Source organism: Hydra vulgaris, chromosome 14, assembly GCF_038396675.1.
Source record: "Hydra vulgaris chromosome 14, alternate assembly HydraT2T_AEP".
Taxonomy (NCBI): domain Eukaryota; kingdom Metazoa; phylum Cnidaria; class Hydrozoa; order Anthoathecata; family Hydridae; genus Hydra; species Hydra vulgaris.
This window is the reverse complement of record NC_088933.1, coordinates 35,325,121-35,349,935: the sequence shown is the minus strand read 5'-3', so window position 1 is coordinate 35,349,935 and position 24,815 is coordinate 35,325,121. Positions and strand designations below refer to the sequence as shown.

The 24,815-nt window shown below is 27.5% G+C and overlaps 2 protein-coding genes and 1 long non-coding RNA gene across 3 annotated transcripts in view; all 3 read left to right on the top strand.

Moving 5' to 3' along the window:
• The first annotated feature begins 1,724 nt into the window (after window positions 1-1,724).
• Window positions 1,725-5,425, top strand: LOC136090708 (uncharacterized). The gene is made up of 2 exons (XR_010643658.1): window positions 1,725-2,241; window positions 3,286-5,425. It is a non-coding gene; the product is annotated as an uncharacterized LOC136090708 (long non-coding RNA).
• Window positions 5,426-11,699: 6,274 nt separating this feature from the next.
• Window positions 11,700-14,102, top strand: LOC136091085 (zinc finger MYM-type protein 1-like). The gene is made up of 3 exons (XM_065818069.1): window positions 11,700-12,297; window positions 12,379-13,343; window positions 13,440-14,102. The coding sequence occupies exons 1-3, from the start codon at window positions 11,700-11,702 to the stop codon at window positions 14,100-14,102; spliced, it is 2,226 nt and encodes a 741-aa protein (XP_065674141.1).
• Window positions 14,103-15,431: 1,329 nt separating this feature from the next.
• LOC100199352 (uncharacterized) overlaps window positions 15,432-24,815 on the top strand; it is a 39,674-nt gene continuing 30,290 nt past the window's right edge. Inside the window, exons 1-2 of the mRNA XM_065818381.1 lie at window positions 15,432-15,677; window positions 18,006-18,104. Of these exons, the coding sequence (XP_065674453.1) occupies window positions 15,542-15,677; window positions 18,006-18,104 (235 nt within the window). The 5' untranslated portion in view covers window positions 15,432-15,541. The remainder of the gene's footprint in view (window positions 15,678-18,005; window positions 18,105-24,815) is intronic.

Sequence of the window (24,815 nt, the reverse complement as noted above, 5' to 3'; positions counted from 1 at the left end):
GGAGAGAAATCAACCTTGTCAGCTGTAGTCACCGCTTCACGAACAGATCGCCTTTTTCTGCGGATTGTGCTGTACGACAATGATAAATCTTTTACCGAGTGACCAAGAGCCTGAGACACTGTTCCAACCACGAAGAGTGCACGGCGATCAGAAATATTAACACGATCAAGAGATGATACAACATTATTTGTTAGAACTTTCATCTTCTTTTTCGTTGAACCACTTGTGCTCAGTGTGCTGGAAGCGGAAGGAGTCTGATATTCATCATCATCCGAGGAACTAGAGCTACTTTCACTCACAATGTCAACTGCTGATGAAGAAGAAATGAGTTCTGTTTTTTCCATCAGTTCCGCTTGACTTCTTTGACGCCTCAATTCCATTTTAGTTTCTCGGACTCGTTTCCGTGCCTCCCTAGCTGTTAAATTCCGATCAATTCCTGCCATACTACAACTTAATGGATCTTCTTGCTGCTGACGTAAAAATGCTTTATCTTCATCGTTTTTCATAACTTCTGATGCATTCTTGGTTGAAATATCAAAAAGTTCTTCAAGGTCAGCGTGGAAAATTCCTTCTTTCATTTGACAGCTGTCCAATTTTGATCCTCGGTGTTTTTTCAGCAGCAGATATTCGTCATAAAGTTTTTTTAACTTTCTTTCCGCATTGTCAATTCTTTGAGTTGGAATTTTTCCTCTCTCCCATATAACAAGAACTGCTTCAATTGTTGCCCGAATACTTTTTTTCACTTCTTGTTTCTCTTCTATATGATGGAAGAGCAACCTCCGAAGAACATCCCCTCTTGAAGGAAGTCTGGCAGTCGACAGAGTTTGTGTAGGTTTACCAACAAGCCACACCTCAGCAGAAGATCTAGTGGTTGCCATATTATCAATTTCTAAATTATAAATAAATAAACAATGAAAAAACAAATTTGCGAAATTTGAGAAAATCACAAAATTTTACCAATGGTTAATTCATCTTATAAAACATGGCAACCCCTAAAATTGCTTCTTTTAGTCTAATTTTTGGTACACATGATCCTAGGTGATAAAGGAACACAGGCAACCTTGAGGAGAATGTTTTTTGTGACATTTTTTTTTTTTCTATTACAATTTGAATCACCCTAATATATATATATATATATATATATATATATATATATATATATATATATATATATATATATATATATATATATATATATATATATATATATATATATATATAAATATGGGGGCTTTGGGGGGCTATAAGCTTCCCCCCCTTTCCTCCTCCCCCACACACTTTTCGATTTGTTGCGCCTCTGATAATATTTTTATAAGCAATTTAAAAACATTTATACAACTTTCGTTATTTAAATATCTATAACTAATTTCTTTAATTGCGATACAACTATAAAAAAATATTTCGCAATTAAATTAATAATAAAAAAAAAAATGCCGCAAATATGCAAACTTTAGTAAATAACTGTATATATTACGTTACAATTAAAATAAAATAAAAAGAACGTTGTATCCCAGTCGGCAAATCTAGTATTGTAAATACTCGGAGTATTGATCACGTATAACATTCCGCCGTTGATACCAGAAAAATACGCATTTAGTTATAAGTTTCGAATTCGAGTTCAATACCATTTATTTAAATACGTATTATTTAATATTTGATCAAAATGGGATACGATATCGTACCCGATTTTGATCAAATATCAACATATAACGGAAAAACGAAAATCTTCGCATTAAAGCGCATGCTTAAACTGAAATTGTGAAAGCAAAATTTAAATTAAAAAGTTTTCTCTTGAGAAATTTAGCAAAAAGTTTGTCTGGAATGAAAAGGAACAGTCAGGAATACATGAAAAGTTTTATGAAGAGATATCGTTCTGCTAAAGCAGTATCGCATATCTCCATTACAGTTACAGTACTTTTTTGTACTAAAAAAGTTACTAAAACTTTATCATCAAAATATTTATTTCTACTTTTAAATTTATTTAGTTTTATCAAGTCCTAAATTAATATAATTCAAATATATTATAAATCCTATCATTTCATACCTTACTTATTTTATTATGTCGAATATTATTTTATTAACATTTCTGTTATGTTATTACCTTTTTTTGTACTTTTTTAAAAATTTTAGAAAAATAAATTAAAATTTCGAGCCAACACAGACATTTTATTGTTGCTAAACGTTAAATTTTGTTACAAGGATTGCAGTTCTTCTATCTGTTTTTTGCTCTTTATTCAATAAGTATTTGATTTAAATTAAATATGATTATAATTTGATATTTTATTACGAGATATATGTTTTTATATATGAATATATATATGAATCTTTTTAGATTTTTTCTGGTTATTTTTAAATTTTTTGTTCGCGCAATTCAAGTTATATATGTTTATAGTTTGCATATATGTTTATATTATGTTCAAAGTTAAAAAGTTTTTGATAAATATATGTATGTGGAAATATGTGTTATGTAATTGTTTTATAAATGTGTCATTAAAATAGTATAAAATGTATCTATTGTGTATATAAACATTATATGAGGTGTTTATATATGTTATATAAAGTTAAATAAATGTATTGTGTTTTATAGTTATTATATATGTTTATATTATTTTGTTTCCATGCTTTCAAAGTGTGTGACTTGGCAAACATGTTGAGCAAGATTTTGCGTAAAGTTGTTATTTATGTTACTAATGTTGTTACATTTGGCTTACCTTTATGTTGGTGTCTATTCTTAAAAATTATAAGTGGTTTTATTATTGAAACTCACTGCTTTTAATCATTCACTAAAAGCCACTCAAGAAAAATCGTTTTGTCGTATATACATTTTGTTTATATCTCAATTTGAATTTTTAGAACCATGAAATACCAACATGATTTGTTTTCTAAAAGCTAACATGAAATAATAATATTTAACAACTACTAATCTCTTATCATGAAATCTTATCTCTATCAGATATATTGATTTTCTATTCATATATGATATTTTTCTTTGTATTTGTCCATTACATTTCAGATTTATCATATGATGGATTTATGCGATATAAAATGTATATATGTGTTTCTTATTCACATTTTATTTTACAAGCAAGGTCTGCAAGCAAATTTGAGCTGAAAATTTTTTTTAGCTTTTAAGGAGAATTGGCGTTATTCTTTGTTCAACTTAATTTGTTTAAATATAGTAGTTCTAACAAATAAATGTTTGTTTGTTCTTGGTTTTTTACTTATCTGTTTTCAGATTCCTATAAACTAGGCAACTCAGCTAAGCAAGTTTTGTTTTAATTTTAGTGCTATTGGAAAGAGCTGAAAGTTATTTTTTAGAGTGATTAAAAAGAACTGAAGTGTTTTTTAGTTACTTCACACGGTGTAAGTGATACTGGTTTGAGTAAGTTTACTATTTTGTTTTATTTTACATTAGATTTATTTTATATTAGATATTTATTTTGTGTATTTAACATGGAAAACTGACTGTAATTTGTTGACACGAAAGTATATAAACATAAGTCTGCCTATATTTTAGTATATTTATATTTTTATATATATATATATATATATATATATATATATATATATATATATATATATATGTATATATATATATATATATATATAAATAATTACTTTAGAGTAAAATATTCAGACTGACATTGCTTCAATTTTTTATACAAGATTGTGCATTTATTATTTTTGTTCATTACGGTAAAAATAATTTTGTGCATTGTAGATTCTTTGTTGAATTAAAAATAATTGATGTAAATAGATATTGTTTAATATTTTTGATAAACGACATATAAAAAGATATGGATTTCAATAAGTCTTAAGTTTAAATAAAGTCTTTGATTAGAAAAGATCACAATTTGTAAGATTCTTTTACATTCATTTATTCAATTGTAACAATAGTAAGATTACTGGTAATACGTTTAATGATAATAGTGAAATTGAAATAGATAGTATTAGGCTCAACAAAGTTATTAATGTAAAATGCTAATAGGCAACTTGAAAATAGTTGTCAAATGAAAAAAATAGATCTAGGCAGGATGAAGTTAATCGTTGTTGAAATGTAAGAAATGCAACTTGGCGTGCACAAAACTTACTTGACAGAATTCAGTGTCAAGCAGTGTTAATGTCTGTTAATTTGATTTTACTTTAGACACTTCAGAACAAAGCAAAGTATGAGTTTAACTATTTATAGTAACAATAAACACTTTTAAATCTAAATAATTTTTTTTTTTTTTTATAATATTATAATTATGTTCTTTTTTTCATTTTTTTTTAATTTGTCTTCCCTTTGTCATCTTTTGATTAGTTAGCTAACTGTTGAAACATGGTTTTAATTTTGTAAATTTAGTATGATGTGAAATTTACTCAATTAATCATTAGTCAACAGTTAGAGAGAAGCTGGAGCTTAATTAAGAAATGCTGGAAATTAGCTTTTAATCAAGGTAAAAGTAATTTTGTTTACTGGTAACATAATAAAACCAGAGACTACTATTTATTCCGTGCTTTTTTACATTTGTTAACATGCTGCATTGGAAACACTTTCTCTCTCTCTCTCTCTCTTAGATGAGAGGGAGATTTAATAAAACTTATGTAATTACTGAGCTCTTACGTATTTCTTAATACCACAAATGATAATGACCATTTATAAGAAATTTTTTACGAGTTGCTTGCTATTTTATGATATAGTTGCTCAAATTGTTTAACTATAATTGTCCCTTGATTGTTCAAATATCGTAATAAATAAAATCTTTTTAGTCCAAGTATTTAAGTTAATAAAGTATCTTATTAAGTTGTGGTGTTATTTGCCAGCATTACTATAGTAACAATGTGTATATTGTGTTTTCTAGCCTTTTTATAATCTTTTTTAATTATTTTGTAGACAGAATATATGAACCTGTCATTTCGAAAAGGACATAAGTCCAAAAGTTTTAGCAGTTAGTTTATAAGTTTGAATTAAAAATTTCTGTATGATTTATGTTTTTTTTATAAAAAATAAAAAATACATAAGTTATATACGTTCTTTATTTATCTACTTCTATGTTTAATTTCTTTAGCAACCTAGACATTTTAATAAAAATCATATTTTTGTTGATTTTGAAAAGTTCTAGTAAATGGACTTGTGCCCTTTTCGAAGCGACAGGTTCATATATTTTGTGTTATTATTATCCTAATTCTACTAACAATAAAATGCAAATAGTAATTTTGTAATTAAAAATTGTAATTTTTTTTTCATGTCTTTTTTTAGATATTTGCAGGCTTTACTTGACTTTCCTTTTCTGGTACTTGTGTTGTGACAGATTTTAAAAAGAACTCAACTGATGGTAATGTCGTTACCTATAAGCAATGACGTTGTTGATACGGAGTCAAAGTTAAAATATTTATAGATAAATTTGTATTTGATATTTTAGATAATATATCAAGTTATTAATGTGTTTTTTTTGTTATTAATGGTTTAATAACTCATAACCCGTATTACGGGTTGCTTACTGCTAGTCATTATAATTATGTTATGAATTCATATTAGTTAATAAAATTGTATTAATTATTCTCTGGTTATCGTGTTTTATACGCGTTTAAATGCGAGTTTGATACTCAGTAGGCGTCGTATAGTATACCTGTCTTTATACGCATCTGATGTCTATTTTTAATGCGCGTTTGACACGATAAATTGGCTAACATATATTCGTAAATAATGCGTATTCTGGAAAGTTTTAAATGCGTATTTAATACCAGGAAAATATCGTATTGAATATTCTCTGGTTATCGTGTTTTATACGTGTTTACAAGAGTTTTAAATGCGAGTCTAATACTCTAGGCGTCGTATTGTATACCTGTCTTTATACGCATCTAATGCGTATTTCTAATGCGTGTTCGACACGATAAAATGGCTAACATACATACCACATCGATACGTATTTAAACGAGTTTCTAATGCGCATTTACAACTAAATTTGCCGACTGGGTATCTAATAATTACAGTTTGCAAATTAGATTTAAATAATTTTGTGATAATAATAGTAACATTATGTAACAATCTATTATATGATTTACTTCAGTGGTATGCCTTTAAAACGATAATTGTCTGGTGCGGAAGTGAAGCGTTATAAACGACTGATGGAAATGTTGAAAGGGGCAGATGCCAACCGCACTATTTCTTCTCTCTATGCAAGAATTGTCGTCTCATCAATTTCTCCTAACTTTGCCTCTACCTCTAGCCCTGAAACTACAGCTAATACAGCATTTATTTTAGATAATACTTTGCATTCTATGGGTTTTAACAGCACTTTTACTACTGCATCTCTTGCTAACCCTGATACTGCTGCTACTACTTCTTCTTATGCTGGCTCTGTATCCACTGTTCCTTCGGCATCATCTTCTAGTTCTTTCTTTAACTTTTCTTCTTCGATTACTAACTTAGCTAACAATGATGTTAACTCTGACTCCAACGTTACAGTCTACCAAAAAAAACCATCTAAGTAATAGTCCGCATCAACCTGTGTTAGTTCCAAAACGTACATGTGGTAGTTAGAAGCGATCATTTTATCAGCAATGGTACAAACTGTTTCCATGGTTGCACTACAACGAATGTAACAATACAGTTTTATGCTATTATTGTATGCTAATGGAGATGCATAATTTATCATTTTCAAAATCCAGCGAGGATGTTTTCACAAAAACTGGATTTTCTAATCGGAAAAAGGGTTTACAAAAGTTTCAGAAACACCAAAATACTCTATCTCATCGAGAACCCATCGAGAAGGTTATAACTATTCCTTTAACAACTAAAGATATAGGTGAACTTCTTAGCAAAACTCATGCAGAGGAAAAAATGGAAAATAGAGCAATATTAATATTAATAATAATAATCACGAATATTCAATTTCTCCCCAGACAAGGTATTGCTCTGCGTGGTGATTACAATACAGACAAAGATTATAAAGAATTTAATTCGAACTTTTCTCAGTTACTTAATCTCAGAAGCAAAGAATTTACGAATGCAGCTATCCAAAATGAAAGTCTGCAGATAATGGGTCTCCGAGTCATCTTCATCTAAACTATGCAAGCAAATGGTGATTTGCTTGGAATATGTAGATGAAGATGACTCGGAAGAGCATGAAGTGTTTGTCGGACTTTATAGTATGGAAAACACATTGGCTGAAAGTATTACTGCAACTATTAAAGATGTTCTTATGTGGATGAATCTTTCAATTAATAATTGTCGCGGCCAATGTTATGATGGTGTCAGCGTCATGAGAGATTGCAAGTCTGGGGTTGCAAAGAGAGTATGTGACCTCGAACCCAAAGCATATTCCCATTGTTATGATCACGCTTTGAACTTAGCAGTACAAGATACACTTAAAGCTATCAGCATCATGAAAAATGCTCTAAACACTGTTCATGAAATTACAAAGTTGATAAAAAAATCTCCCAAACGTGAATGCCTTTTCAAAAAGATAAAAGAAAATATTCTCCCTGGGACACCCGGTATTCGTATACTCTGCCCTACACGCTGGACGGTAAGAGCAGAATCATTTTATTTCATATCTGAAAACTATGAAGCTCTACAAGTTGCTTGGGAAGAAGCTAAATCTGAGACAAAAGACAGTGAGATCGTTTTTCGAATAGGTGGAGTTGCAGCACAGATGGAAAAATTTCCTTTCTTGTTTGTAATTGAATTGAGCAAGACTATTTTATGCATGGTAGACAATTTATCAAAAAGTTGGCAAAAGGTTACACAACTCAACCATTAGACACTCTACAAAAAGTCCTTAAATTTGTCAGGTAAGATATGAATGGATTTCCTATAAACCTTATTGTTATTTATTTAATAACCACGAATGTCAGTGTATCTCAAATTGACTAACATATGCACTAAAATGCGTATTTGTGTACTAATATAACACATGATTTTTTGTGTATAACAGAGAAGCAAATGAAGTTGATAAGGAATCATTATCAGAAATCAGGAAGTTGATAAAACGTTTCCTTTGATACCAGCAACAACGCCACTAGCGAGAGAACTTTCAGCACACTAAGAAGAATCAAAATTTGGTTAAGAAGCACCATGAACCAAGCACGGTTAAACTGGTGTATGCTGTTAAATATACACACACATAAAACTGATAAACTTAACATAATAGATATAGCCAATGATTTTTGTAGCCAAAGTGAAGGTAGAAAAACTGAATTTGGACAATTTTGAAAAAAATCTAGAAACTGCTGTAATGTTTTATAAAATTCTTATACTATATAAAACTTGAAGTTTGTAAAAGTAGCCAAAATCTGTTCCTGATCTATATAAAAATTTGCGAATCATGTACATATTCGTAAATTTGTAAATTTTAAGGCCGAGCTTTACTTCATATTATTGAAAATATTTCTAGGTAATAAACTTCAAAAACCTACAAGATATCGCATTTAAAAAAAGTTAGTTTAATACATACAGTATAGGCATTACTACAGAGTTCCGAAGAGTTTTATTTGCGCCCCTATTCGTTCTAGCCCCCCCAGATTAAATAAGTTGTCTACGGCCATGATATATATATATATATATTTATATATATATATATATATATATATATATATATATATATATATATATATATATATATATATATATATATATATATATATATATATATATATATATATATATATATATATATATATATATATATATATATATATTTATATATATATATATATTTATATATATATATATATATATTTATATATATATATATATATTTATATATATATATATATATTTTATATATATATATATATATTTATATATATATATATATATATATATATATATATATATTTATATATATATATATATATATATATATATTTATATATATATATATATTTATATATATATATATATATATTTATATATATATATATATATTTATATATATATATATATATATTTATATATATATATATATATTTATATATATATATATATATATATATATATATATATATATATATATATATATATATATATATATATTTATATATATATATATATATATATATATATATTTATATATATATATATATTAGTTACTAATTCAAACCAAAAGTAGCGTGTCAAACTTTGTAACCATATTTTTTTATTTTACAATTTTCTGTGCTCACTGAATCCTGGTCAAAATTAATAGTCAGAGTATGATATTATTTGTTTTTTAAATAAAGCCATAATTTAAGATCGAATAAGCATAACTGCTCAAACAACATTACGAAAATTAACTAAATTTTCAATGGTTTTTGCATTAAGAAAAGTAATACAATAGTAATGCAATAGACAATATATTAACTAATTCATTATTTGATACTTCTCTAAAGGCAGGAATAATAAAGGCAGATATATCTGATCATTTTCCTATTTTCTTCTCCTTGACACAAGATATAAAATCTAATAATAGTTGTAAAATTAAAACTTATAAAAGAAAAATCAACAAATTTGCTATTCAACAATTTAAAGACTTACTGTCGGCAGAAGAGTGGGATAAGGTATACCATGAGTGCAATCTTGGGCACACTAACTGTGCTAATAATTACTTCGAAAAAATTTTCGTAAAAAACTATAATATGCACTTCCCAATTAAAGTAAAATTAATAAAAGAAAAACACTTAAAATGTCCATGGATCACCAAAGGTATTAAAAAATCCTCAAAAAAACTTTATATTAAATACTTAAAAAATAGAAATGAGGCAAACCTAAATGTTTACAAACAGAATAAAAACTTGTTTGAAAAAATTTAAAAAAATTCAAAGAAAAACTATCACTCAAATAAAATAAAAAACACAAATGGTGATATTAAGAAAACTCAGGATATCATGAAAGAAATAATTGAGATAAAAACTTGCAAAATAAATAGATTACTTGCTCAAATTGTCATAGATAATAAAGAGTATGACAATAATAATGCAATTTCAGACAAATTTAATAGTTTTTTTGTCAACATAGGCCCAAATTTAGCTTCAAAAGTCAATTGTCCAAACAACTCATTTGAAACTTATCTAACTAGTGTCAACAACGAATTAATATTTAAAGAACTATAAATTGATGAACTCGAAAATGCAATAAACTCTTTTAAAACAAACAAGTCTCCAGGTATAGATGACATTTGCAGTAATATTGTCGTCAATGTCTTTTCGGAGATACGCAAACCTATTTTCGAAAAATTTAAATCATCAATTATAACAGGAACTGTACCAGATAAATTAAAAGTAGTTAAAATTGTACCTATTTTTAAAACCGGTGAAACATTTCTAATAAACAATTACAGACCAATCTCAATACTTCCTACCTTTTCTAAAATACTTGAAAGAATAATCTACAATAGATGATATGAATACCTAATTCAAAACAAGTTCTTAATTAAAAAACAATTCGGCTTTCAAGCACAGCACTCAACAGAACATGCAATTTTAGATTTAGTTAATAGCATAAGTGATTCTTTTAATAAAAAGCAATTTGTATTAGGAACTTTTATAGACCTATCCAAAGCATTTGACACAATTAATCAAGATATCTTACTAAAAAAAATGGAAAAATACGGAATAAAAAATACTAGCCTAGATTGGTTTAAAAGGTATCTGTGCAATAGACAACAATGTGTTATTTCAAACAATAATAAATATTCTAAATTACTAAAAATAAAATGCGGAGTTCCCAAGGTTCCATTTTTGGTCCTCTTTTATTTTTAATTTATATTAACGATCTTCCACAATCATTAAAAAAACTCGATGCAATAATGTTTGCTGATGACACAAATTTATTTTATTCATCAGCATCAATTGAAAATCTCTTTAAATCTGCAAATGATGACCTTGAGAGTCTAAACATTTGGTTTGAAGTAAATAAATTATCTTTAAATCAAGAAAAAATAAAATACATGCTGTTTCATTCCAACCAGCAAAAAAACAAAATACCAAGCATGCTACCCAGAGCCGTGGCTAGGCTCCCCCACACCCCCCAACTGGGGGGGGCCCAGCATTTTTAGGGGCCTTTTTTGTTATTTGAAATTATTTTTTTTGTATTTTTTATAATAAGAATATTTGAATATATATATATATATAGTTACTGTTACTATTAATAAAAAACATGGCCTTTTAAACACGATATTACCAAAATTAAGCAATTCTTGGTAATAATTTATTTTATTACTATGCTATATGTTATTACTCTTGCTTTAATACTATGAAATAAAAAGTTTATTATTTGTTTCAATTAAATCATACGCATTGTTTTTAAAGAAACAAATGTATAGGATTAGAAAACTGTTACGCTTTGCATTAATTTATTTTAAAGTTCAAATGGTTATAAGGCCATTATCATTGAACTGATTTTTTTGTTATTATTATTATTATTATTATTATTATTATTATTATTATTACTATTATTATTATTATTATTATTATTATTATTATTATTATTATTACTATTATTATTATTATTATTATTATTATTATTATTATTATTATTATTACTATTATTATTATTATTATTATTATTATTATTATTATTATTATTATTATTATTAATATTATTATTATTATTATCATTATTATTATTATTATTATGCATTGTTAGTTTTTTATATATAAAAAAAATAAAACAATGAAGGTTTCCAAAAATTTATAATTATATTTCGATAGTAGATCACGATATAATTATTGGTATGAAAAAAGTGAAAAGTGGTGCCACTAAGAGAAGAGAAAAAGCTGCAGCCAGGGAGGAAATCGCAAATCACCCCAAGCTAACACATTTTTTGAAACCATTAGTTCAGACTAGAAGTGTTTCGATACCAACAGAAACTACAAATAATTCTGATTGTCATTATTTGAATACTAGAGTAGAGTCAGATAGGTTGATATGTGAGTCTACGTCAAATGCTATAACAATTCCGCCTATTTTTCTCAGTGATGATCCTTCTGAGTGGCCAGATAATGTTTCTGACGCACAGAGGTGTGACATTGTTAAACGTGGTTTCAAAAAGATCGAAATTGATTTTCCATACAATTTAGAAAGAAGACGATTTTCACTGAACTATTATAACCGGAAGATGAAGAATGGAGAAATATTTGAACGCACATGGCTCATATATTCTTTGAACAGCAATAAAGTGTTTTGTTTTTGTTGCAAACTTTTTGGGATAACTTCTTCACCATTCCGGCAAGGGATGAACACTTGGGAAGGCTTGTCAAAAAAACTTAAAGAACACGAAACATGCAGTGCACATTTCAAGTGCTTTGAACAATATATGACTTTACGAAAAGGTTAACTGATATTTTCTTTAATTTATTGCTTTGTTACTTTTTTTTTCTTAATTAATTTCTTTTTCCTCAATTTTGGTAAAGCAGGCATTGCAAATCAAGCTACCATAGACGAGAAACAACAAAAGTTGCTTCATAAAGAACGGATATTTTGGAGGGCTGTGTTAGAAAGGATACTAGACATTACCTTATTTCTTTCTGCAAGAAATCTTGCATTCCGTGTTTCAGACACAGCCATTGGTTCAAAGAGCAATGGAAACTTTCTTGGGGTGTTTGAATTACTGGCTAAGTATGATACCGTTCTCAATGAGCTTATGCAAAGAATTCAGGACAAAGAAACCAAGGAGCACTACTTGAGCAATGACACACAGAACGAGTTGATTAGACTTTTAGCCAGGGAGATTGAATCCAAAAACCTTTCTAAGGTAAAAAAGGCCAAATACTATTCTATTATTTTAGATTGTACGCCAGACGTTTCGCACAAAGAACATATGAGCATTATTCTGCGATCAGTAACATGCACTCCTGGAGTAGGTATCGACATTTCCGAAAATTTCTTTGGATATCTCACAGTAAACAATACCACTGGAAATGGGCTTTTCAATGCATTTTTAAATCAGGCAAAAAATTGGGATCTAAATATTTTAGACTGCCGAGGTCAATCTTACGATAATGGTGCTAATATGAAAGGAAAAGGAAAAGGTGTTCAAGCAAGGTTTCTGGAAATGAATCCTAAGGCCTTATATGTTCCATGTGCTACCCGTTCACTCAATCTTGTTATTGTTGATGGTGCACTATCATCCATCAGTGCAATTTCTTTTTTTGGTGTTCTTTCAAGGTTATACACGCTCTTTTCATCGTCTCCTCCTCGATGGGAAATTTTAAAATCATGCGTGGCAATTTCAGTCAAGCCACAATCAGATACCAGATGGGAAAGTAGAATAAACTGTGTTAAGCCACTTCGCTTCTATTTAAAAGAAATCTTAGAAGCACTTGAAAAATTGGAAGAACATGCCTTAGAAAAAAGAGATAGGGCAACTTCCACAGAAGTACGATCGCTGACAGAATATATTAGAACATGGCCATTCTTATTATCAATCATTATTTGGTATGACGTTTTATTTTAAATTAACAAATCAAGTAAGCTGCTTCAGTCTTCTGCAACCTCTCTCGACATATTAGCTAGTGAAATAAATGCAACAAAAGCGTTTCTTTATGAGTATCGCGAAAATGGATTTTCTGACGCACGTGTTAAGGCATCAGAAATCGCAGAAGTATTGGGCATTGAAAAGGTTTTTTCGATGGTGCGTTCACGAAAAAAAAAATCGATTTATTCATACGAGTGTGCTGATCACACTTGGCAACCTAAACATCAGTATAAAGCAGATTTTTTTTTGCCACTAATTGATATGTCAATTGCATCAGTAAAAGAGCGTTTTGAACAGATCAGCATTGTCACAAAGCTTTATGACTTTCTTTACCGATCTGAGAGTCTTATCAAAGCTTGTAATGAAAATTCTCTGTCTGCTTATTACAAAAATTTGCAAATAAAGCTTGCTGATATAGATTCAGAGGATTTAGAATCGGAGTTAAAACGTTTTGTCATAGTTATAAAGGAGGAAAAAAATGCTCTCCTAAAATCTGCATATGACTTCCTAAACTACATCTACAAAGAAGAGCTGCAAGAAACTTATCCCAATCTAGTTATTGCGTTACGAATCATTCTTACTTTACCAGTTACTGTTGCAAGTGCAGAACGTAGCTTCAGCAAGTTAAAACTAATTAAAACATTTCATAGGTTAGTATAAATAATCTACTAATGTAATATATAAACGTAATGTAATGTAATATATAAATGTAATGTAATGTAATATATAAACGTAATTAATATAATATGTAAACCAAAATATGAATTTCTCTATGTAGTCGCAAAAAAAAAGAAAAAGAAAAAGAAAAGAATAACGTTTACTTTAACCCACTTCTTCCTCCTTCCCTGATTTTTTTAATTTGCAGAGCGGAGTAGTTACGTCTCTGGCGTATGACGCTTTTTTTGACGTTTGCCCCAAGGTTAAACAATTATTTGGTGTTAGTGATTTCAGAAAAAACTATGACCAAAAAAAGACCAAACCCCGAAAATGTAATTTCTACTTATGTTAAATACAGACGCTTTGATAAAGATTTCAAGGATTAAACTCTGAACAACGTCCCCCCCCCCTCACTCCACGTATTTTTACCTTTAACGTGAAAGCTTTTCTCCCCTCTCCCTTTCTAAAATTTTGAGATTTATTATTATTAGTTCACAGGCCTCTATAACACATTTTTTTGCCAAGCATCGTATATTATAAAAAAAAGAATAAACAACTTAAGTTAGCTTCATGTCTGGAAGTTAGTTTGCTCAAGCTTAAAATAAACGTGCATTCGCCCCTGACACACATAGCCACACACACACACTTACACACGCATATGTATAATATAATATATATATATATATATATATATATATATATATATATATATATATATATATATATATATATATATATATATATATATATATATATATATATATATATATATATATATATATATATATATATATATATATATATAAATGTAGTATATATATATATATTATATATATATATCTTATAAGTATATATTTATATAAATTTTGTTTTAAAATGTTTTATTCAATCTAAATATAGTATGTAGATTTTTATAATGAATAGTAAATGCCAATAATAGTTAAGTGTATTTAATGCAAAATATAATTTTAATGCAAATATTTAATGCAAAATATAATTTAAATGTATAAAAAAAATTACCAAAATATATTTGTAAGCCAAAAAATTTGATTAATTTTGTTTTTTTTAATAAACATTCATTTCTTATTTAATTTTATAATGGCTTTTAAATAAATATTATTTAAAGAAAGTTTCAATAGTAATAGTTGTTAAAAGTAATAAATTCAAATTATAGCTAAGTTATTATATTTAATACAAAAAGAAAAATTCAAATATTAGTAAAAGTTTATCAAATATATTTGTAAGCTGTGTAATTTGATTCCTTTTGTTTTTTTTATTTAAAATTAATTTCTTATTTAATTTAAAAATTGCCCTTTAAATACTACTAAAATAAAGTGCCAATCAAAATAGTATTTTGAGTTAAAGTATTGAATCATCGTTAAGTATATTAAACTATATTAGAAGTTTAGAGTTGCCAAATAAAGAACTGTTAAAAGCTTATCATGGCAGTTGACGATATTATCAGAAATTCTGAAGTTGTAACACTTCGAGAGAATCAAACAGTCATTCAAAATACAGATGATAAACCAGTTCAGGATCAGCTGAATAAAAAAAAAAAAAAGAAAAAGAAAAATAAAGGTTTTTGTTTTCTGTTTTTTGATTTAATTTTTTTCAAGTTTTCACAAGCTAGATTTTTAATAATATTATATTTATATAATTTAAACTTTTTAAATGTAAATTATATGATGAAGTAACAGTTTTTTTACCTTTTAAATTTTTTACTAATGAGTCTAAGTTCTTCTTTAAGCAAATATGAGAAATGGTACATCTGCAGTTAAGTGGCATAAAATAATTTTATTTTCTTGTTTGTTGCGCTCTTGACATTAGGAATAATAATTGAAACAATAAAAGAAAAAAAATTGCTGCCCCATGCCAAACCCTCAGTGGATGTAGCAGCACTTCCTTGTAGCAGTAGGCTATAAGATGTCGATGTAGCAGCACTCCGTTGTAGCAGCACTCCGTTGTAGCAGCAGGTTGTAAAGTGGTCAATGTATGTACTCAAGCCATTAAATATTCTTTTGTTGTTTTTTTTATTAAAAAGTCACCACTTTCAGCAAGTCTTGCAATAGGCGAAAAAATAAAACTATTTTACGCCGCTTAACTGCAGATTAACCTGAAAAAATATAAAGTTTCTCAATGTAAATCTAATTTGAACCATAAAAACAGTCAAACTCATTAATTCTAACTAGAAAATAGTTTAAAACTTTTATTTGTTACATAAGCTGTATGGCAATATAAAAATAATATGTTGGGGAGAGTGGGGCATCACGATACATGAGGCACCATGAAGCATTGTAATTGTAAAGGGACCTTAATAGTTGTGACAATCATTTTCATATGGTGAAATAGTTACTGCTAGAGCTATGTTTTTACAAAAAAAAGTTCACCATTTAATATCAATAAGTTTAAGAATTTTGTGTTTTTTTAATGACAGTAAAATATTTGCTTTTAATGTCGCTAAGTTTTAAGGTATGTTATTCAATGAGTCTATTAGTAAATAATATTTTGTAAACTATAATCCATAATCTCTTTACTCCAATAAACTAAACAATTAAAAAAAGAAGCTGATACTAAAAAACAACCGATTGTTTTCTATTAGCAAGTATGGGGTAACTTGATATAGTATTTGTTGAGGGAAGGGGAGGGGGAGAGTCCTAAAACTGTAGAATAGTACTTCATTTTGTCATAAACAATTACAAAGATCATTTCTTTTGATATTTACAGTCAATTTAAAAAAAATTATATAAATATAATATTAAGAGATCCAATCAATACAGATCCATTCGATAATGAGGCTCTCGATTGACATTTTAATCAATATATTATATGAATTTCTCAAATATGATTTGGACTATTAAATGTATTGTTTTAGTCATAATAATTAAATTGTTAGTTTTTCAAGTAAAAAAGTATTAAACTAATCACATAAAAAAAAAGCATGTTTAAAAATTGTTACGTAGCAAAAACCAGAAGTGTATCATGGTGCCCTACTCTCCAATACATATTATATATATACAGGCTCTAAATTTCCTTATTATATCAATATTAAATAATTTTAACTTTTAATTATTTTTCAAAAATAATAAATTTAATAAAATGGTTTGTTTTAAATATAAAATCAGAATTTTCAATTATGTTCTCATTAAAAACATACTTTTTAAACCTCCTTATTGTTTTAAAAAAAAGTTGAGGTCGCTGCGTGGCAAGTTTAAAATTACCAGCTTGCTTTTTTTTTTTTTTTTTTATTTTATTTAAAATGCTATAACAATTTTATAGTTCTATAGATTTTATATTCTATATATAAACATGTTGTTTATACTCATTTTCCTTCCACAAATTCAACTTAATTGTAAAAAAAACTTTAAATGTAAAACTGAACTAACATAAGTATCTCAATCATGACACATATGCAACAAATTTTTTTGATGTTTTTACAATTTTTAGCTTTTTTTTAAGTCTTTTTGTTTGGTAAAGTGTATAATATTGTTACATGTTTGTATATAATCTCTACAAAACTTTATAAGTATATTGTATTTTGAAAAATTTTGAAAAATAAAAAAAATAATGTCGCTGGTGGTAGGACTTGAACCTTGGCTTGTTTGTTTAGAAGCTCTGTGTGCTAACCACTCTGCCACACTGGCACATTCACTTACAAAATATTAAAATTAAATAATTGTTTTTAATGGAAATAAATGCTATTGAAGTTTATGTATATTAGATATTTGCATACACTTTTGTTCATGTTTTCTTATAAATCAAAGCAACTCTTTCTTGCCGTTACCTCGGTTGCAATGACTGCCCAAAGTTCTGTGTCAAACAGTCTTGAAAAGGCACTACTACTACTATAAAGTTCAGTATTATTATATAGATTGTTTGTGTTATAATTTTTCTATGTTTTCAATTTAGTTGCTGTTAATGGTTTGGTTGAAAATAATGGACTGAAAGAAAATCATGATTGTAATCAGGTTGTTGGCAATTGTGAAGATGTTAATAAAGATGATGCAGGTATGGAAATGTTTTAAATGCAAATAAATTTATATATTTATCAACAGGAAAAAGTTTTAAAAAACATATCAGAAGGGGAAGGCACATTGCAAATTTCTTAAGCAGCATTTCATTCAAAGACGATCGTAGATAAACAAAAAACGAAAAACACTTCTGCTTTTTATTTAAGTTTTATTTCATATGTTATATATTTTAAATTTCATATATTATATATTAAAATAAAATAATTTAAAAATTTTTTTAGCAGCTAACAAATCTAAAATTACTTTTTCATACTATATATGCAAAAGTTACCTGCAAAATGCTCTAACCGTTTCTTCATCTCCATTGTCCTAGAGATTTCATGGAAGTTTTTTCCCAGTCCTGCAAATGAAGACATGGTATCACAGCCAGTGAATGCAAATCATAATGAAACAGCTTCTTCTTTTCCACCTGTCTTTTGTAAATAATAGTGAATTGAAGGCAGTTGTTTAAGTTTTGGAACTCCAAATTCTATCCAGTTTATTGTTTAAAAACGGAAATTGAGATCGTAACAACATCTGTGTTAATTATTTAAATACAGGCAACTTGGTGCCCACTGTCAACAGTGTTTTTAATATGTAACAAATTAAGACAAAACATCATCTAACGTTTTAATTAATGTTGTTACTAAAAGTAAGTCAAATGCCGGTACTTGTACAAAGTTTGTTGCATGTATTTTAAAAAATAATTTTGTTTGCATCCATTAGTAAGAGCTGTGACCAGTTTTTCCAAATGGGAGTTGAATTAGAAACACATACTTTCACCCCATTCCAACGACTCGCCCTGGGTATTTAATCTGCATTGAAAATAACAGTCAAACACTATGTCAACTCTTTTTATTACTTTATGTTTTGTTGATATGATTAATTATTTTTCTCGAAATTCAATTTCAGATTAGTCCTTGAATGTCTTTGAATTTACTAGATGAAGTATATAAACAATTGCTCCTATCTAACGCCTCTGCAGTGATACTTTCAGGAGAAGTCAATGTGGGTGCCAAATACTCTTCAAGGCATTTAAGGTACTCTAATTTATTAGTATTTTAGAGTTTACCAAATTCAGATATTGCTGGTGGATAAACATGATTTTTGCGTGTGTTTTTGCTAAAACTTTTTTAATTATATCAAAAGTTTGAAAAAAGCAGAAGTGTTTTTTGTTTTCTGTTTATCTACGATTGTCTTTGAATGAAATACTGTTTAAGAAATTTGCAGTGTGCCTTCCCCTTCTGATTTGGTTTTGAAAACTTAAACCCTCTGTCAAAAACAAATGACAAAAAAGGTGTATTGAAAACAAATATATTGTTATATAATCAAACCTATTACTTTGAATTTCTATAGGTTCCTAAATAATTTCTTATATCCAGTGTCTCTGCTGTTTTTTTGGTTTAAAAGAATTAATAATTTTATTCATTAATGATTGCTCTTGACAAATGAAACATTTATCACACTAATATTTTTTTTTTGCTCTTGGTAACTAATAACCTCTTGCAGCACTTACAAGTTTAAAACTCTTCTGAGACATAACTATTTATTATTAACTAGTACAGGTTATTTTTGTTATTTTATATGGATTTTTATAGGTTTTATAGGTATTTTTATTATTTAATATGGATTTTTATAGGTTTTACTTATTTTGCATAAAGATGGTAAAATAACAGTAAAAGCATCTGAAAATAACTAGCTTTATTACAAAGCTAGGTATTTTCAGTTGTATTGTTCAAGCTTTTACCAACATTAAGTTGTATTAACATTATTAAGTTTATAATGCTGATAAAAGCTTAGAAGTAGTTAAAAATTACCAAAATAAAAATTATGTAAAAAGGAAATTCATTGGTAAATTAAAATAAATTTGGAAAATGTGAACAAGTAACACAAATTTTTTATAGATTCATAAAAGTTACATATCATGAAACATACATTTAAAAAATTATTAATAAAAAACAAGCAAATTGTTTTTTTTGTTTTGTTTATGTGCACTGTTTGCACTTACCTAAAATAAACAATTTACTTGTGTATTTTTAAAAAACGTTTTCAGTATTTCATCTTATAGTATTAACTATGACCATGTGCGTAATTAATACTATAAGATGAAGTCTTTTAAGTCCATTTATCTGAAAATTAAAAACTCAGTAACTCAAAACTGAAGACAGTTTTATAGTGGTTTTACAATTTGAACAATTTTTACCCTTATATATATATATACAATTTTTACCCTTATATATATATATATATATATATATATATATATATATATATATATATATATATATATATATATATATATATATATATTTATATGCGGTAGTGGTGTAGTGGTAGTGCGCTCGCTTCATAAGCGAGAGGTTCCGAGTTCGATCCCCACCACGTCCCTGGTAGTACCGCGCTCAACTTGTTTCATCGCGCAGCGGCCTTTTTCGTCAAGGTTCGTGTTTCGGAGTTATAAAGTTGAGAGAGGGTTGTAACCACAATTAAGTAGCCTCCTCATCTGTAGTGGCCTTTGGGCCTTGGGGAGGTGAAATAACAATATATATATATATATATATATATATATATATATATATATATATATATATATATATATATATATATATATATATATATATATATATCAGGCCTTGTTAAGAAGCGTTATGCAGCTTGCATTTTGCCTGCGAAAAGGTGATTTACCTACGCGTTCAGCAGTTTTGCGCTATGCAAAAACTTTTATCTTTTAAAATATTTTAAATTATCTTTTGATGTCATTAACGTGACGTTTATTAAGAAGAAATAAAGTCATAAGTAAAACCATTTAACCATTGTAAACTAATAGATTTTTTGTTAAAGAAACAGTTTGTTTAATAATTTTTATTTTTTGTTGTTAAAAATTAGTTAAAAAAAAAAAAGTGTTATAAGTTTTATCTTAAAGAGTTAAATATATAAATTCCTTTTAAATATAAAAATTATTTTTTGTCATAATAGTTTAAAAAATGCACGATTTATTTTGATGTAATTATTTTATTAATATGATATTTTGTTTATTGTTAATTCAATAACGTAAAGTTTTAATGATGTTCGTTTAATTTATGAAAATTAATTACGATCACGAATATGTAAATGATAACTGATATGTAATAAAGAAAAACTCTATATTGTTTAAAAACATTATTAAAAAGAGTTCACAAAATAAATAAGAAAAAATTTATTAACAGTTAATAAAATAACCAAAAACCAACTGTAAAATTATAAGAAAATAATCAAATATTATTTTACTCTATATGAAAAAAATATTATTTTCAAAATAAAATTAAGTTCATATTTGAAAAAAATAATAAAAATGATTTTTCAAATAGGAACTTAGATTTTATTTGTAACTTTTGTTATAGTGAGGAAAAAAACAACTTTTTGTATGATTTTTAATGCGTTAATAAAATAACTTTAATTACAATGCGGTACTTGAAAAGACGCTAGTGAGGTAATATAACTTCTAACAATACAAAATATATTTGCCGAGTTGAGTTACTTAAAAATGCGTTACATGTTTTCGTTGCTCAGCGAAATCTCGTAACAAGGCCTGATATATATGTTATTATAACTATTTGATTATGGCGAGTATAACAAATTTAAAAAATAAAAAAAAGGGCATCAAAGGACCAGATTTAATTATCAAACTCAAGTGAAATAAGGAAAAAATTAGGAAGAGAGGAAAGATAAAAATATTAAAAAGATGTTTTGAATAGATGTTCAGAACAAAGTAAAAACACTCAGGGTTGGGGTCAAATATATTTGATCAATCACAAATACAAGTATGTTAGTCCTAGATTTCCAAATACAAATTCAAATACAATACATGCAATCTGTATTTTCCCATTACGAATACAAACAAATATCAAAATATATGCAGTTGGCATTTTCTAAGTACGAATACAAATGTATGTAAATTAGGTTTAGAAAAAATATAAAGATTTTTTTAAGACAACTCTGATAAAATAGTCTATTATATAAAAGAATAATGATAAGTCTTAAAACAATTAACCCTTGAAAAAAACAATGAACCTCCTGGTATTTTCCCAAAAAATACCTAACCTGGTTTATTAAACCGCAAATACAAATATTCACGAATTTTTTTTATCAAATACAATATGAATAAATTTTGTTTATTTTTACCAAATACAAATACAAATATGTATTGGCCCCGACCCTGACTATAGTAAAGTGTATAATAAAAAAAAGTAATAGATTATAGGCACTACGCATGCAATAGAAATAAACTCAGGCTCTAAAGGGAAATTCAAGTCTAAAAGAAATTGAATAAAAAAAACAAAAAAACAAATATTTTATTGCTATATAGCAGGAACTGACTGTTTCTCAAGTTCTCAGCGATTATGCTACATATGCTGACAAAATAGACAAAAATAATAATTATAAGAAAATAAAATATCCTAAAAAACAAAATTATAGTACACTTATACATTACCAGGCCTTGCCAGGCAAGCAGTCGCGCACCTTGCTTGTCCAGGCATTAAATAATCTTTTTAAACAAATGTAATTTATTAAGCTGATGTATTAATAATACATTGTTTCTAGTTTAGGATGTTGAATGCTACATTTTCTTGACTCAATGCATCAGTTTTGCTTGTGTCTCTGTTTTTCTGACTAGGCAACTCATTCTATTATCTCCTAATGAGGGTATAGCTCTAAAACTCAGTTTTATGGTTCTGTGGCCGACTGGTAATCAGGTCTCCTGAACTCTGTGGTAGCTTTCATAGCAGCTGATTCCATCAACAGCTGTAAAATATCGGAGTACTAACAGTGCCATGTTGTGCATGGAATGGTGTCCCTGTTCGTACTTTTGTATGAACAGGGACACCATCCATGTCTTATCTCTTGCTAAGTTTACCAGACCTACTCGCTCTTTGTGAGGCTAATTTGTGTTTGGCTGTCTCATCTTATGATCTTAGTGTTGATGGTTATCTTCCTTTAATTTGTAAAGACTCCAACTGTCACATGCTTGGCCTGGGCATTAACATTTATAAGAATTCACCCATTTGTAGAGAAACTAGGTTTGAATGCACTGATTATTCTTTTATGTGCTTTCATTTAGCACCCCTTCACTCAATCGCCTTTTTCTTTGTTTTATATTGCTCTCCTTTATCTCAAGACTGCACTCTTTTCCATGTTATTTCTGATCAAATTGATCACGCCTCTCTCTCTATCCATCAGCCAATTTCGTTGTTGTTAGTGATTTTAATGCTCATCACACTGAATGGCTTGGCTCGAGTGTCAGTGACTCTGCAGGAATTAAGTCCCACAACTTTTGTCTTTCTTAGCCTCTAACTCAAATAGTCAACTTTCTAACCTGTTTTCCAGACAACCTAAATCATTTACCTTCTCTACTCGAATTATGTCAGTGATTAGTTTCTCCACATTCACCCTTAAGTGTTTCTGTTCATGATTTGATCTCTCTAAAACTATTATCTCATTCTTCTTCATCATCAGAATCCTCCTATTCTTTTTATACTTTAAATGAGTTTTGTTTTGGACTTAATGTTTTAGTTACTATTTATTTATAGTTTTAAGCACTTTGCATTTCTTATTATTCAATGATGCATGTTAAAAACTTTAATTAAAAAGTTCATTTGTTTAGCTTTCTATTGATATATAGTTTGTTATGCTTTTAAAGAGATTTTACTATTCGAATTTTAATTATTGATTGTTTATGTTATGCCATCCAAATTTTATTCAAAAAAATGTGTGGTTGCAGCTTAAAGATTTTTGTTAAAACGGCTGGTAGCAAAAGAGTTAACCTTATGAAAGTTTAATTAACAGCATTTATTTGCTAAACTTTTCATTGGGTACAAATATTCTCGAAATTCTCATTTAATCATGCAAGAATATATTTAATGAAATTTATGCAGTTGAAACTCATTGCCATATTGAAATAAGATTCAATCATTGCAACAAACACGTTCTAGTTTCAAACAAACAAGTTCTAGTTTCTTATTTTTTTGTTTCATTTTAATTTTTGTTAAAAAAAATAATGAAAACAATAAAAACAGTTAATTAAAAAACAGCTGTTTGCTTTTTTTGATTTTTCTAAAAACAGCTGTTTTGCTGTTAGTGTTAAACAGTCAAGAAAGGTGAATTTACTCAAATTTAACAGATTGCAGAAAAAAGAACAAATTTACTGCAATAAAATTAGCTTAGTTACTTTATAAGATTCTTATAACTATTATGTTATAAATATTATTTGAATAAAACAGATGTTAATCCAGGTAAATATAAAATACAGGATAAAAATACTTGTTGCCAAAATTTAAAAAAGTACAATAAGGTTGACATTAGCTTGTTACTTTAATTAACTTTAGCATATACAAATAAACAAACTAAATAGGCAAACATTTCTTGATAATACTTGTGGTCCAAAAAGTACACGCATTAACTTTAAAATCAACTTTGCCAAATCTGAAAGACAAATAAGGGAAAGTAATATTCTCCTGACCAGGTTAATTTGTATTAAAATCATTTTTAAACATGATAAAACTTATTTTCACAAAAACTTTTACCCAGGAATATAAAAATTAATGATAAAAATTGCTTCAAATAATATACTTTCAAGATCGTTCAATTGCTTTAGCCCATCACTATTCATGATCGCTTAATTTTCCCCTGGCAGTATTCAAAAACCCTTTATAAATCCCTAAAAAGTAAAACT